This window comes from Salvelinus alpinus, chromosome 33 (assembly GCF_045679555.1).
Source record: "Salvelinus alpinus chromosome 33, SLU_Salpinus.1, whole genome shotgun sequence".
NCBI classification, from domain to species: domain Eukaryota; kingdom Metazoa; phylum Chordata; class Actinopteri; order Salmoniformes; family Salmonidae; genus Salvelinus; species Salvelinus alpinus.
In genome coordinates, this window is record NC_092118.1 from 6,711,130 (window position 1) to 6,727,983 (window position 16,854).

The window sequence follows — 16,854 nt, forward strand, 5'->3', positions numbered from 1 at the left end:
ACGGTGTACTGAAATCAAGCATAGGTTATGGAATAATCTTTCTTGTGTGTCGATTTGACATGATTTGGTTGTTTTGAAACTCAGAGTTCGTACAAATATGTACACTGAACAAAAATATAAACGCAACATGTCAATTGTTGGTTCCATGTTTCATGAGCTGAAATAGATCCCAGAAATTTGCCATACTCTATGCACACATTTGTGCGCACATTTGTTTATATTCCTGTTAGTGAGCATTTCTCCTTTGCCAAGATAATCCATCCAGGTGTAGTATATCAAGAAGCTGATTAAACAGCATGATCAATACACAGGTGCACCTTGTGCTGGGGACAATAAAAGGCCACTCTAAAATGTGCAGTTTTGTCACACAGCACAATGCCACAGATATCTCAAGTTTTGAGGGAACATGTGAATTTAATGTTCATTTCTCTACCTTAAGCCTCCTCCAATGTGATTTTAGAGAATTTGGCAGTAAGTCCAACTGGCCTCACAACCGCAGACCACGTGTAACCACGCCAGCCCAGGACCTCCACATCCGGCTTCTTCATCTGCGGTATCGTCTGAGACCAGCCACCCGGACAGCTGATGAAACTGGGTTTCCACAACCAAATAATTGCCGCACAAACTTTTAGAATCCTGATAATGCACGGTCCCATGTCTGTGCACAATTCTTGGAAGCTGAAAAGGTCCCAGTTCTTCCATGGCCTGTATACTCAACACAAATGTCACCCATCGAGCATGCTGTGGATCGACGTGTACGACAGCGTGTTCCATTTCCCGCCAATATCCAGCAACTTTGCACAGCCATTGAAGAGGAGTCTGACAACGTTCTACAGGCCACAATCAACAGCCTGATCAATTTTATGCGAAGGAGATGTGTTGCACTGCATGAGGCAAGTGGTGGTCACACCAGATGCTGACTGGTTTTCTGACCCATGCCCATACTTTTTTTATAAAGGTATCTGTGAACAACAGATGCATATCTGTATTCTCAGTCATGTGAAATCCGTAGATTAGGGCCTAATGAATTTATTTCAATTGACTGATTTCCTTATATGAACTATAACTCAGTAAAATCTTTGAAATTGTTGGGTTTATATTTTAGTTCTGTGTAATTTAAATTTTTGAGAGATGATACCCAAATGGCTATGCTTCTTCTGTTGTCTTCCTCAGCCAGCAGCCCTTCCCGGAGAGGTTAAGGATCCGGGTGAACCGTATTAGCATGCACGACTATGAGGCCCTACATTATGACAAGGAGAAACTCAAAGAAGCCTGTGAGTATTCCATCTCTATCTAATGCACTGTAACTCCATCATCCTTCAGGTGTCGGCCAGCCTGTTCAAGGAGGAATGCAGCAGGCCCTTAAGTACTGCTTCATGCAGGGATGTTACTGCAAGCCAGAGGTGTTTTCAGTGATGTAGAACTCTTTAGTCTACACATTTTAGTTGTTTTTATTGCCGTGCAGTTGAATTTCAAAGTGGCAGGCTTGTTTTGCAGAGTTAAATCCTGGCCGTACGCACGTAAGGGACCTGAGCCAGTTGACAAGCTATTACCTGAAGATATACTACATGTGTCCTTGTGCCATTTTAGGGGCCGATTCCGACCCAAGTTAAGAGCATAAATGGAACGTAATTCCCTTTTTATGCACTTTTCTCTCTATGCGTATTCTGACCTTGAATTTAAGCATGAGAATAGCATGCTATTCCCTGCTATTTGTTTGGGGTGGAGATTTAATGAATTAAGGTGTGACAGAGGTGTGTCAACAGATATGGCATATTCTGATCTAATTTCCTAATAATTCTACCGGTTCCAAGTGGAAAAAGCATTTACTTCATTTTTTCCCACTAGAAATAATACCATTCACCATGCACTGTAATTGACATATTGATGAGAGCTAGAAAAAGGAGGAATCCATTTGGATAAGGGAATTGTAAAAATAAATGACATTTGTTTTAGAACTCTTTTACCTTATAATCGCTGGAGACAAATGTGAATCCTGTCATATGGCAGAAAATGGAAGCATATCAACTTTCCCACAGTAAAGTTTATGAAATGCTGTGACATTATGCAGAATTTTAATTGTACTGCCTTTTAACGTGCAGGGATGGGCACGCACTAGTGTCTTAATTATTTCCTATTATTTATCATGTTAAATATTAGCCACTATCAGTATCGACCGTCAGTAGGCCTAATAACCACACATATTTTAACTGCCAAATAGCTCCCTTCAGTTGGTATGGCCTACATTATCATTCCATTTATTTACGTTGTTTCGTTTACCTTAATTTGCTTCCTCTGTAAACGATGTCACAGCCATGTGGTTGTTACAGAGGATCATTAGTAACATTTGATCATGTAAAAAAAAAAAGACAAGTAGGTTAATTAAATTGCTATGGAGCGGATCGCAGACCAAGCCGTAACAGTTTGAACCCGACACATGGCGCAATACTTGGCTGTGTCATCACACAGTTCCATGGTTAGTGCGGGCAATAGACAAGGGTATATCCTGCTATTGTACACTATTCTCCCTATTATAATTCTATGAACACTAATCTTCCAACATCACAATGGGTTAAATAACTAAATGTGGCAATGTTCAGAATTAATCAAACCACCGTTTTCTTTCTTTCATGCGTAAAGGCTCTCCAATCCTGTTTTTTTACGATTCATAAATACTTTTCTAAACCTAAATAATCTACAAAATCTGATTTATTTTTTAAATCCACCAATTGGTGCTGAAACAGATGAATATGCATATATTTATATTCTTGTGGGTCTGACAAAATTAGAACTTAAAGGTACACCGTATTTAAAGGGATGGCTTAAGATCGATGTGCTGAAAAGCCTATTGAAGGAAAACTCCACGAGAAAATCTGTTGGCCAGCAAGTGGGAGGGTTTTCAGCGGCTGATTGAAATGTATTCAGCGCGCGCAAGGGAACCACGCCTGCAACGGCAGTTACGCACCTGCATAAAGTAAGTCTGAATAACAACTACTGAGAAGTGCGTAGGAAAGGCGTGCATAGGAAAGGCGTGCATAGGAAAGGCGTGCATAGGAAAGGCGTGCATAGGAAAGGCGTGCATAGGAAAGGCGTGCATAGGAAAGGCATCCATTTCCTGAGTCTCAATCCGCCCCTTGGTGAACTGTCAGCAAGAGTGTTGATATCACTTCTCGTTAGTGAATTGGACTCGAAATCTACACAGCGACTGCATAGACTCTGTCACTGTCAAACGTAGGTTAGCACAAATATATTTAATGTGGAAAGACACACCAGGCTCTTGATCGTCCCTTTTAAGGATGCCGCCATCAACTAGCCTCGCTAAATACAAAGGAAAAGGAAGTCCCTTTTGATTTATATGGTACTTAGCAGAAACCCCACAGAGATGGAACTCTTTCATTTTCTCTCTTCCTGGCTCCTCCTGGAGGGGGAGGCGGGTATTGGCTCCAGGTTTTGCTATCCGTCCACCTTGAAACCCTCCTCCCATCCCCGTCAGGCCACTCAATTGCTATGAGTTTATCAGTGTGGGCCTCCCTGCATGTGACTTTGGCTAGATATCAAGTGTATGACTGTGAGGCGATAATGAGGTAGCTACCCATTACTGTCTCTAATGGATGCCCAGGGGCCCCAGAGGGGCCTTGTCAGTGGTTCTGTGTTCTACAGCCTCCTGCAGTACCTGTGTGCCAGGACGACGCGGTAATCACCTCCATAGCACAGCTAGAGCCACCCCCCCACTCTTAATTGTTCTCACATTCGCATCCTCATGCACAAACTTAACTATTCCAGACAGTGTCTCAGACTGTTAGTTAGTTCTTTCCTTCTTAAAACAAAGTTTGTTTGTTTTGTCTTTTTTTTTTTTTTTTTTACAGTGGGCAGCATTTGTTTGGACTAGACCTTTGAAGGCTATTGTTCAGGAAGTTAGGCGGTACTGAAGTTGTATATGATAATCCTCTTCAAACAAAACTGCAACAATTAACTGGCCCCAAGTTATGTAACTCTGATATGCAAGTGACGCTGTTTGGGGCTGTTTTTTGTCTCTAATGGCACAAAACCCAGCTGCTGTGGACCGACCTTGTTGTTGGATATCTCCAAAGAAGTATGTGAAATAAGAAAGTATGATGAATGTATTCGGTTCTTCCTGAACTCTTGCAATTATATAGCCTCGTATTACCATCCCGATGGCCGCTGTGGAATTCATGTAGTGAAACAGAATGTAAGCTCGCAAAAGTTCCTGGATGGAGGTACGGGGCTAGCAATTATAATACAGGACGGAAAATCTCCCAGTAGGTTTTGATGCTCAGGCATAATTGGTGGCGTTCCCAACAGTTTTCTAACAGTACATACCATTCGGTTCACGGAATGCTGAAAGTAGTTTATTCTTCGTTTTCCACCACTAGATGTCAGAACATGCAACTAAACGAAAAGAAGATATGCTTTTAAACCTGAAGTACACTTTAACTGAGCCTAGAAATAAATTCAATGTCCATATTAAACTGTCATACGGTGGTCCAATAACGTACTTTGTACATAATGCACCCTCATGCTTGCTGACATACAAGAGAATTCCAAGGCTGTTTTTGATAGGCTTAAGTGAACAATCCTGTCGTTCAATTTGCACATAGTTTAGCTTCAGTCTGGACATCACACTCAGACTCTCTCTGGCTAACACTGAATCGAGTTAGGCCCCCGATGTTTCACGTGGATCTTGAGGTACAAATGATGCTAGCTGTCATAGCTGAGGTTAATACTCTATGCTCTCGTCGCTGATACCAAAATATAGCACGCAGCTGCTACCACGTTAGGCAGTTGTCTCGGTAGCCTGACACCTATAAAGAGCTTAGACAACCTCACTGTTGCAGAGTGAGGAAAGCAAAAGAGGGGGGAGGGGGGGGGGGGGAGAAGAGGAAGAAGCCGAATTGAATTGGAGACAGACTGTTCCAGGGTTGCTAGGCAACAGCACATTCCTCGGTGGAGAAATCTGCCTGCTTTTCTCTCTCTCCGCCTGTAAAACTTGCTGCTCAGAGCCACTTTTTCAATTCACAAATCTCAGCCTGATAGTCCACGAGTCTTTCACTTCTGTTCTGACCGCTATAGAAGGCCCTGTGCATAGCCCGGATATTCATGATCACATAATGTGGTTTTGATGCACTCACTGATACACAGCGTATCTGCTCTCTCACCTGCTGTCCAGTTGTACTTTAGGCCTAATTGCCTGTCTCTAGTTTAGCACAAATCAATAGGCATGGGAACAAATCACAAACATGTCACCAGACAGTTTGTCCTCTTGCAGACATCAAATTTAGAGAATTCTTCCTCTGTTATTGTGTTGTATTGCTATTTGGTTTACACACTTCACCTACTTTGACAGCCGTTTCAAAGGGGTTTGAGTTCACTAAGTGCATTGGACTTTGCGTGGCACTCTATGAAACACAAGGCATCCAGGAAGCCCAAGTCTAAAATATCCTTGATCTATTGCCAACAAAAGGAACTTCCCCCAAACCATTCTGGGTTCGAGTTGATAAATGGACACAATCCGTTAGTCTGTCTCTTGTAGCTTGTGTCTATGAGCTAACTGTGGACCTAGCTGTAGAATGGTTTTTCATGGCTCGATCCCTGGGCGCCTGCAGCAGTGTTTAACAGCATGTTGTCTCTCATCTCTCCCCACAGCTATCCCACTGGGACTTATCGTTGTCCCGGGAGACAGTGACCTGGAAACATGCCGCTCCCACATCGAGAGGCTCCAAGAGGTGAGAAATTAAGGAAGGGGGGGGGACAGCGAGAAGGGGACAGAGGAGAGAGTCTGGGTTGATGAGGTAGATTGAACCCTGGGTAAAGGAGAGGGGTAAGCTGATGAATGACAGGGAAGACCGAGCGATGGGGGGGACAGGAGAGCATGATGAGGAGATAAGAGGCAGAGAACATAAATACAAAGGAGCTGGGAGGACTCAGAAATGTCTGTAATGGAGGACAATACAGGCAGAGAGTAGAAGAAGACAAAAGGGGGTAGGACTGAGCTAATGCCATAAGAGGATGTGGGAAATAATTCTGATGAAGTTGTGAGCGTGCAAGAGATGAAGGAAGAGAGTACGTTAGAAGAGGAGGAAGGAACTTGCTGATGTCGAGAGCAATTACTCGCAGGCTGGTCTACGGTGGCTCATCTGGACAGACAAGCCCAAAACTGTCTTTAGGATGGGAAAGGATTGCATGTGTGGTTGTTTGTGAATGGAGGAGACTGCGATTCTGCCAGAAAATTACATCCTTGCCCCTCTAGCTACCTTGCTGTCCCTTTTGGCTCAAAACCCATTGAAATAAATAGCGCAGGAAATTTGTTGGCGATTACCGGCACCACCTCTTTGCAATCATTTGATTATTATATTCCTCCTTATTTTTAACCACAATCCCTCAACGGCTGTCCCTCATTTGTTGCTGTTTTCATCAGCTCATGTCGTAAGAAAAGGCTGAAATTAAATTTAGGTTTTGTCTGCCACTAATGGAGGCTTGAAGACTAAAATACTGTTGCAGAATGGTAATTGCTTCTGTAATATGTGTAATCATCCACTTTCATTATATGTTACTCTCAAAAACATATGTTCACCAAATAATGCAGTAGGACTCATAGCACACAACAAAATGGCATAAATTAAGGGGGGGATGTTTCTCCCACTACGTTCAACCCATTTTCTGCAATCCAAAACCAGTCATTATAGTAGCTTCAAGACGAGATGCTTATTTTCCTATCCGCATGTGGTGATTTATTTTGGGTAGGGGCATTAGACAGGAAGGAGAGTCTCCATTTGCGGGATTACAGTGTTTTTGGGGCTATTCCACAGGACTTCATCTCCATTCATCCCTCCTTCAAACGACTGGTGCTCCAGGTTGGTAAAACGAGACAGGACATGGGAGTCTGTGGCATGGAAAGGAACAAGTCTGAAAAGGAAACATTCCCCTAAATTAAAAACGACCTTTTAGATCACAGATGACATTTTACATGGACATTTTAGTCATTCAGCAGACGCTCTTCTCCGGAGCGACTTTCACAGACGGAGCAAACACAGACGGAAACAAACAGACGGAGCAAACAATAACATCAAATATAATCTAATTCAAGAACAAGGATGAGGCCTTTTATCATTACCATGTTGTTTTCTCTGAGAACACACTGTTTGAGTGCGCGATGCGTACTGTAGGCTTAAAGTCCGAAGAAAACACTTGTCAAACCTGTCCCTCCCTGTGCATAACCGTCAGACACGTACGGCACAAAGGCAGCGCTGCAGCCACATGGTTGCATTAGGTGTTTTACTTGGAATTGTGTGTTTGATCAGCTCTTCCATTGCTTATTTTTGTCTCCCAAGAAAATCATCTAGAGCACAAATATACTGCTCACGTCCTGTAGGTCCTTGTTGGCTTAAAAACAAATAAGCTGTGCAATCGGTCAATGGTGTGTGGCATCAATATTCAAATATCACTTTTACAAAGTGATTTCACCACATGCTCTTACCCAGAGAGCGAGAGGTTGTGGGTAGATGCTGAGACTGGCCGTCTCCGGTGATAACCACACACTCCTCCCAGCAACCCTGGCCCTCCTTTAGATCCCTATTCACAGCTTAGCCAAACCGTCTGCGTAATGGGAATAGCTGAATAATAGAGGCTGTACTTTTCTATCTGTAGTGGCCCTGTTCCCCTATGCAAACCAACCCAAATTTGTCCCTCTGGGAAGAGATTTTCTCCTTGTTCCTCGGTGCCCTGAAGCATGTTTTGATGTGTTTGTGAGTGAGTGTTTACTCTCTCTCCCTTTCTGTGTGCATGAGAGACCTTGTAATCAGGAATATGTTTGCCTGTGATTTTTGTATGCAGCAAGCATCCAATGTTTAAGAAACTGCTTAAGTTATGGTTGCTTTGGCTATGTTATTGCAGTTAGTAATACTTTTGCTGAATATAAGAGAGCACTATGACCTAGACCAGTTAGTGGACTAGTTGATACTGTCTCGTTTGGTGGTTGCATGTTTTGGGTTCCCTGTTCGAGACCATGAAAAGTCTGGTGTTCCTTAGATTGGATATCTTGTGCACACGATTGTCTTTGTTTGTTTGTGTGGGTGTGTGTGTGTTTTTCTTGTAGGTGGTATCCAGTATTTGTGCTCTAAGCTAAGCATGATCTTTCAGCGTAGTTCCTCAGTGCATGTATCATAACATTCTGTACACTGCTATCCTCCGGTTCCCCTTGGAAGTTAGATGGACTGGTCAAGTTTACCTTTAGATGGGAAATCAGTAGTCGGTTTTCTTGACCACAGTTCAACTGATCAGGAAAAACTCTCAGCCCTAGTTTTAGCCTATAACTGTAACTTGGGCCTGGAGTTTTCCTGTCCAAGGCATGGCCCTAGAAATGACTTCTGTAGTTGTCGTCACATTCCAACAGGTCTCTTTCAGTCTGTACATTGAATAGACAAATGCCCTTTTGTGGCTTGCCTCAGCCCATTTTCCTCTAAACATTCACTTACCTTCAATATCAAGTTCTGAAGAGGATTATGTCAATGTATCTCATTGCATAAGGTCACTGGACTATGGTACCTTTTTAGAAAAGCTTGGGTTAAGTACAGTTCAGCCAATGCACAGAACAGTGACCAAGGAAGGAATTGTTGGTCTTCGGACCAAGGATTCTGTGACTGAGGGGGGAAAACACCTGCCCTCTTAAACTCATGGAACTCTATATGAAAGAGTGGAGGAGGGGTTAATATGCTGGACCCTTTCAGTGAACTCACTGCCCAGAAAAGTACTTTTAATTTCAAAAAGCCTGTCTGAACACAAGACTCAGGGCCTTTAAATCTTGCCCTATATCCAGCAGAAAAGGTTTTTATTATTTGAGTCCTCTGTTTTTTTCAATGGACCAGTAAGTTGGACAAAACCGAGTCAAGGCCTTCCAGTCTCATTTAGGTTTAGTCTAAAGAACAGGCTGCTGTGGAACTAATCTCATTGGTCCCCTTTTTCTTTCTCAGGAGGATGATGGAGCTAAATCAAAGACCCCTTCCTCGCAGAAGCTTTCGCCAAAGTGGTGCTTCTTGGACTGTAAGTACCACTTCTTATAAAGAGCACTGCTATTGATTCCTTACACTTTCTAGAGTGAAGTATTCCTCTTGTGCCTCCTCTTTTAGTCCCCTACCTATCTTCAACGTTTTAAGAGAGAGCGCTTCACATAATCTGATCACTGCAAGTGGGAGCCTCCCGTCTCTTACAGGTCACTGTTTTCTTGGTTCATTCACCACAGAATTTCATGTTTTGTCAAAGGTAGACTTAATATGATAGAACAGTGCCATTTTTCTGACCTTACGATTAGTGCGCCAGTGCATTTCTTCTGCAGGATAAGGATTCACATTTACATTACAAGCAAATATGCACAGCATAAATTGAGTTAAAGTTCAAAACACAGGTTTTGAGGATCATTTGAACATTTGTTTTCGATTATGGTTTTGAAGAACTGAAGCTAGGTAGATCAACCTACAGAACATAATTGGACGCAGCCGTGTTGCGTTTCTGTGTGAATTAGGCTCTGCCAATTCAATTTAACCGAGCTCCACATTAACATTAATTTAGATCAACAGCTCTCGTGCAAAGATACAGAAATCAATTCAATAATACTGTCACTGATTTGCTTTGAATGTTTCTGCTCTGTTGCATAGCAGGAAAAGGAATCCTCTGGGCAGACTTCATGCTTGCCTGTGAGATATACTTAAGCATACAGTTTATCATCATTCTGTCAATAATCTGTAACAATTGTCAGTGATTCTGCATGTCTTGTGAATCTATGGCCCTTTACGTATATCCAACTCTTTTCTTGTTGAGTTTTATCAAGCCATCGTTTATTCCACTGACAGTCCACAGTTCCCATGAGAGAAAATGTATTTTGCAGTATTAGGAATGACATGTCATGTGCGTTGCTAGGAATAGCTATGCATTGCTATGCATAACACAGTTTACATATATGATGTGCTCTTGCTGCTCATCAGTCACTCCACCAGCAGTGAAACTCAAAATCTTCCATCTCCTCACACTGGACTGATATGATAGCTGATCTCTGAAGACTATCATTGTTTGAATGCTAAGTTAATTCACTTACTAACTAGTGATAGTTGGTAGAGAACGGAGGGTGTTAGAATCTACAGCCAAAATGTTCTCGAGCTTTTCAAAGCTGAATTAAATCCCATAGCTGCTCCATTGAAATCAGGACAGATGAGCTTCTATTCACTGGTAATAAAGCAGCCCAGATCTTAAAGCTCAGTCCAAAAAAAGACAGTTGTAAAGGTCTCGTGTGGAGAAATTATAATTGTTTTCTCTCTCATCAAAACAGCATGGCTAATTCTTGATTAGAAGCATAGCAAGTGAAATCCAGCTGTGTTCTGATATGACTGATTATTTAATTAGTACGACGGGGGGAACCACATCATTATTTTTGATACGTTCTGATAAGGATGAAGAATGAACACCTTCCCAGATATGTAGGAGAAGCTGATAAACATGGAGTACACAGACCTTCCTTTAAAAACCTTAAACAAATCTAATCTTCTGGGCAAACTTCATGTGCTTGTCTGTGAAATATTCTTAAGCATACAATTTATTTGAAAAAAGTTGGGTTATTCTGCTCAGTGAAGCTGGAAGAAATTCAGTTTGCAGCGTCTGTTGAGGACAGAGGGGTCTTTTTCTTGGCACCTTTTGAGAAGAGAGGACGAAGCCTGGCAGATCGACTTAATTCCAGTGCACACCTCCTTTGAGTCTGCTCCCACTGGGCTAGGGAAGAGCTCACTTCCACTTCCTCAGACAGAATGGCAGCGTGAAGCTTAATTACTGGTACAGTCCAACAGTACGGGGCTGGCGGCTGGATGGAGGGGAGAGGGGTGAGACAGTTCATTTAGTGGAATTTCTGCTGACTGCTGGGAGATGACCATCTGTAGAAAGTATTTGATCACTAGACCACAACCATGTAAAGAGGTTTTCCCCCACACGCTACTTCCCTTGTCTTAGTTTTTACCCTGAGATGTAGTGTTGTCCATACTCATGAGTCTTTAAAGAGTGTGTGTGATTTTTATTTTGAAGAGCACATACAATTATATTTACATATGATGATATCCGGTCTCCTGTGAATCTGTTTGTAACTAGTTGGCTGGCGACAGTGTGAGATGATCGGTACAGTCCCCCAACACCCTGCAAACTGAATGCGTCTTTTGAAAAGTCAATGGGTTTATCATAACTTGCATTAGGGTTTGTCCACTGGTCATTGCCTAATGACATGGTTTGTAAATCTTTTGTCATTTTGTCTCATCTTGAATTACACCCACTACCAGAACCCTTTGACTCTCCTTGTAATGTCCCCAAGTCACTGGGCCAATTATGTGTCCCTATTCTCCTACTTGTTCTGTTGTCATTATACAGGTTACCCATCTTTTCCTTCATTTAACAACATGTGGCAAAGGCATGGTGCGCTTCGGAGCTGGTTGTAATCAGGTCAACGCTTTGATTAAGCTCCTGCACAGTTACCAGCCCTCTCTGGCCTCATTAGAACACTGTGTGTGTGTGCGTGTTTATGCGTACATGCCAATGTTCATATTGTTTACTCTATAAATCTCGTACTTTTTATACGTTTATTTTTTTCCCTTCTTGTTTTCCTTCTAGCCACAACTGCAGATCGTTTTTACAGAATTGATCGTGCTCAGGTGAGTGTGTGCCATTTATAGATAATAATACATTCAGTGATGGAAAAAGTATCCAATTGTCATACTTGAGTAAAAATAACGATACCTTTTTAATAGAAAATGACTCAAGTAAAAGTGAGTCACCCAGTAAAATTCTAGTTGAGTAAAAGTCTAAAAGTATTTCGTTTTAAATATACTTAAGTATCAAAGTACATGTAATTGCTCAAACATATACAAATATACGGTATCAAAAGTAAAAGTATAAATAATGAGATATTCCTTATATTAAGCAAACCAGATGGCATAATTGTATTGTTTTTTCATTTACTGATAGACAGGGGCCCCCTCCAACATAATTTACAAACGATGCATGTGTGTTTAGTGAGTCCGCCAGATCAGAGGCAGTAGGGATGACCAGGGATGTTCTCTTGATAAGTGTGTGAATTGGACCATTTTCCTGTCCTGCTAAGCATTCAAAATGTAATGACTACTTTTGGGTGTCACAGAAAATGTATGGAGTAAAAAGTACATTATTTTCTTTAGGAACGTAGTGGAGTAAAAGTAATCAAAAATATAAAAAGTAAGGTACAGATACCCCCAAAAACTATTTAAGTAGTACTTTAAAGTATTTTTACATAAGTACTTTACACCACTGAATACATTGATTATGCAGAGTAATGGAACACCTATAACAAAAGCAAAATAAACAACAAGTAACATTTTCAATGGCCATTACGATCTGTACATAAGTGGTTATGGTTTCTCTCTCCATAACAGGAACACCTAAACTATGTGACCGAGATATCCCAAGACGAGCTCTTCATCCTGGACCCTGAGCTGGTCGTCACGGAGACGGTGAGCACCTCACCAGGGATGCCTGATCTGGTTGATTCTTCTGGTGAATTCCCAGAGGCATCGAGCAAGTTTGCCTTCCCGTCGTCCTCCTCTTCTCCTCCCCCCTCACCGGGACCCAGGTAAGAGAAGCAGCTGCTGCTCACAGCTTCTAATTTGAATTTCTGTTGGAGATAATTTTAGAGCACTAGATAAAGGATGAGGCAGCTCCACTGGAGCATTATGGGGGTTATAACAGTGAATGCATACCAGGTAATTTACTGTGAACCAGTCTGTTTTCAAGTGGTTTCCGGCGGTGCTGTTTTGACAGGCTGAAATAGTGTAGTAATAATCAGACTGGAGTGCCCCAGGTCCAGGACACAAAAATAAAGGCTAAGTAAACCGTGGGCTGAATCTGTGTCTGGACATGAACGCTATAACACAATAAAACTGCACACTCCTCACGGAGACCATGCTGATTTTGCCCTGCTAAATTATTACTGAGGCGGTAGGGTTGAATGCAGAGGCCATGCTCGCCCATTAACCCCCCCCACACACACACACATTAAAAATATTAATCATTTAAGTTCTAACCACTGGACTGTCTTCATAATCACCCTAGGAAGGAGAAGGGCCATACTCACCTGGATTCAGAGTGACTTTAGAAATTCTCCACCTCATAGCATGGGACTGTGTCAGCAGGGGCGATGATCCAGGGTTGAAATACCGTTACTGTAAGCCTTACTACAGTACACGCGTCAACTTAACAAAGAGAGAAGCCCGGCCATTGTCTGTTCATGGCTGAACAATACAAAGTGTTCCCTACGTTGCTAACAGTTTGGAAAACGCATTTAACTCCACTACTAGCTGTATGTTCATCTTTTTAGAAGAAGGACGTCTGTGCGCCAGGTGTGGATATTTCTGTAATTTTCCCACAGTAAATCCCCTGCACATTTTGTAGCCCTTTGTGAATGACTCAAGCAATGCACACGGAAAGAGTCAACCAAGTTCTTCAAGTAATACCATCGTGTTAAAGTGTTATACAATTGAACATGAGGAGGAATACACTGCCGTGATGAGCTTGTCTTTTCATATCTGCTGTGCATTCATCAGTATTTCCTAGAATCATTTTCAACATACATTAGAAGCTGTCAGTCATTTAAAACCTTTACATATCTCCCTGTCAGTCTAGCTTATCAACTTTTATTGCTCTTTATGCCGTTCATATTGTACAGTAGAGGATCTTCTGTGGAGTTCTGTTCTACAGTAAACTTCACCTTAGTTGGAAGTCTCTCTTCGCTACACTTTAGCTCGGGCCCCTGTCCCCCGTCCATTTAGGGATTTAAGGAGCGTTTTGATGAAGAGGAGGTGTGGCGACAGGTTCGTGGAGTTCAAACATGGCAGAGGCAGATCCTAACCCGACCCACACGTTCCCCCTCCAAAGTAAACACGGTGGGACTATATCTGAGGGCGTGTGGGATTGTAGCCTCTCTCTCCCCCTCTTCCCGCTCTGTGGTCTATTGGCACGTCTTCTACAGACTGTCTTTTGATGCTTTCAAAGCAGAGGCCACATTATTTTTGCCATGTTCTCTCATGCTGCTGGCCGGGACTTGAAATAGAATTCCTAATAAAAGGCCATTTTGGATCCGTGACAGGGGGGGTTTTGGGGGTCTTTTTCAGGTCCTGCAGTAGTAGTTAAAATACTTGGAAGAGGAACACCTGGACAGTGATGTTTGGAAGTTGCACTGTGTTGGAGGCAATTTGCCATAGATGAATGCCACCTTAGTCTCTTGGCAATGTATCAAATTATCAAAGGAATTTTTACATTTTACATTATATTTTACATTGCATCCTTTTTTTCAGAACCAATTCATTTGCTGAACTGATCTTGTACCATTTCTTAACTATTCCTGCCACTGGCTCTGAAGATCCCTGGCTTCTTTGTCCTCCATTCCCTAATCACAGATCAGTTTAAATGTACAGTTGAAGTCGGAAGTTTACATACACTTAGTTTGGAGTCATTAAAACTCGTTTTTCAACCACTCCACAAATTTCTTGTTGACAAACTATCGTTTTGGCAAGTCGGTTAGGACATCTACTTTGTGCATGACACAAGTAATTTTCCCAACAATTGTTTACAGACAGATTATTTCACTTATAATTCACTGTATCACAATTCCAGATGGTCAGAAGTTTAAATACACTAAGTTGACTGTGCCTTTAAACAGCTTGGGAAATTCCATAAAATTATGTCATGGTTTAGAAGCTTCTGATAAGCTAATTGACACATCATTTGAGTCAATTGGAGGTGTACCTGTGGATGTATTTCAAGGCCTACCTTCAAACTCAGTGCCTCTTTGCTTGACATCATGGGAAAATCAAAAGAAATCAGCCAAGACCTCCACAAGTCTGGTTCATCCTTGGGAGCAATTTCCAAACACCTGAAGGTACCATGATCATCTGTACAAACAATAGTACGCAAGTTAACACCATGGGACCACACAGCCGTCATACCGCTCAGGAAGGAGACGCGTTCTGTCTCCTAGAGATTAACGTACTTTGGTGCGAAAAGTGCAAATCAATCCCAGAACAACAGCAAAGGACCTTGCTGCAGGAAACGGGTACAAAAGTATCTATATCCACAGTAAAATGAGTCCTATATCGACATAACCTGAAAGGCCGCTCAGCAAGGAAGAAGCCACTGCTCCAAAACCGCCATAAAAAAGCCAGACTATGGTTTGCAACTGCACATGGGGATAAAGATCATACTTTTTGGAGAAATGTCCTCTGGTCTGATGAAACAAAAATAGAACTGTTTGGCCATAATGACCATCGTTATGCTTGGAGGAAAAAGGGCAAGCCGAAGAACACCATCCCTACCGTGAAGCACTGGGGTGGCAGCATCATGTTGTGGGGGTGCTTTGCTGCAGGAGGGACTGGTGCACTTCACAAAATAGATGGCATCATGAGGATGGGAAATTATGTGGATATATTGAAGCAACATCTCAAGACATCAGTCAGGAAGTTAAAGCTTGGTCGCAAATGGGTCTTCCAGATGGACAATGACCTGAAGCATACTTCCAAAGTTGTGGCAACATGGCCTAAGGACAACAAAGTCATGGTATTGGAGTGGCCATCACAAAGCCCTGACTTCAATCCTATAGAAAATTTGTGGGTAGAACTGAAAAAGCGTGTGTGAGCAAGGAGGCCTAGAAACCTGACTCAGTTACACCAGCTATGTCAGGAGGAATGGTTCAAAATTCACCCAACTTATTGTGGGAAGCTTGTGGAAGGCTACCCAAAATGTTTGACCCAAGTTAAGCAATTTAAAGGCAATGCTACCAAATACGAATTGAGTGTACTTCTGACCCACTGGGAATGTGATAAAAAAAAAAATAATAATAATAATAATTTCGCTTTCTTAAAATAAAGTGGTGATCCTAACTGACCTAAGACAGGGGATTTTTAATAGGATTAAATGTCAGGAATTGTGAAAAACTGAGTTTAAATGTATTTGGCTAAGGTGTATGTAATCTTCCGACTTCAACTGTATATATAAAAATAAAAAAGTGGATTTTGGGGGGGGGGGGGGCATGTTTTTAAGGTAAAACATCCCTGAATTGTTCCTGTTCTCTCTCCTTCCTCCCATCTGCCCTTCCTTCTGCCCTACTTTTCCTCCATCCACTCCTCTTCCTCTCTGTGCCCTTTCCTCTTACCATCAGTCCCACCAGCCCACAATCGGACAGCGAGGCCATGGCCGTCAGACACAAGAAATCCCACTTCTTCTTCTCTCCCTCCGGCTTCCCCTTTCCTGTCAGGAAGAGGTATCGATCTGTCCTTCCTTCCTGTTCACCTCTCCTTTCCCCCTCCTCAACTTACCTTGTCCTCCCAAGATTGTTTACTCAGCCCATGGACATTTCTCTCCCTATAGCCATGCAAGATTCCTTTGAGTTTTCGTTGGATGTAGCAGGGGTTTCTGGGTCCTTGATATAATCCTCTAGAGTGATCAGCACACTAAGTCCAAGATCTTTGTGGGTGGAACACATTCAAGCTCATGGACAATAAGGTTTACACCGGCAGAACGCAGTTTAACAGCAAAGTGTGTACTGTTTTGCTTTATTTTCCTCTAAATATAACATTTGAATCATTTGAAAATAGATGCTTCTGTAAGCCATGAGTGTGTTGCCAGGGCAATCGGTTTGATTTAAAATGCAAAGTTGATTGTGTGGGCTGGAATAGGTGGAGGAGGATGAATGTGGGAGGTGATGAGCAAAAACCCAGCGTTCCCTCTGGAATGGGAATGAGTACAGTGCCAATCTGCCTCACTGCTTGTGTTTCACTCCCACTT

The 16,854-nt window shown here is 42.3% G+C and overlaps 1 protein-coding gene across 16 annotated transcripts in view; it reads left to right on the forward strand.

The window, feature by feature from the left end:
* The window catches only part of LOC139563159 (diacylglycerol kinase zeta-like), a 131,471-nt gene that overhangs the window by 94,706 nt on the left and 19,911 nt on the right, over positions 1-16,854 (forward strand). For 12 of the 16 annotated variants that reach the window (XM_071381492.1, XM_071381494.1, XM_071381496.1 and 9 more), the window contains 7 exons: positions 1,174-1,274; positions 5,665-5,744; positions 6,828-6,872; positions 8,988-9,057; positions 11,656-11,696; positions 12,453-12,649; positions 16,229-16,330. In XM_071381492.1, the coding sequence (XP_071237593.1) occupies positions 1,174-1,274; positions 5,665-5,744; positions 6,828-6,872; positions 8,988-9,057; positions 11,656-11,696; positions 12,453-12,649; positions 16,229-16,330 (636 nt within the window). The remainder of the gene's footprint in view (positions 1-1,173; positions 1,275-5,664; positions 5,745-6,827; positions 6,873-8,987; positions 9,058-11,655; positions 11,697-12,452; positions 12,650-16,228; positions 16,331-16,854) is intronic. The other 4 variants (XM_071381487.1, XM_071381489.1, XM_071381483.1 and 1 more) reach the window with 2 other exon arrangements.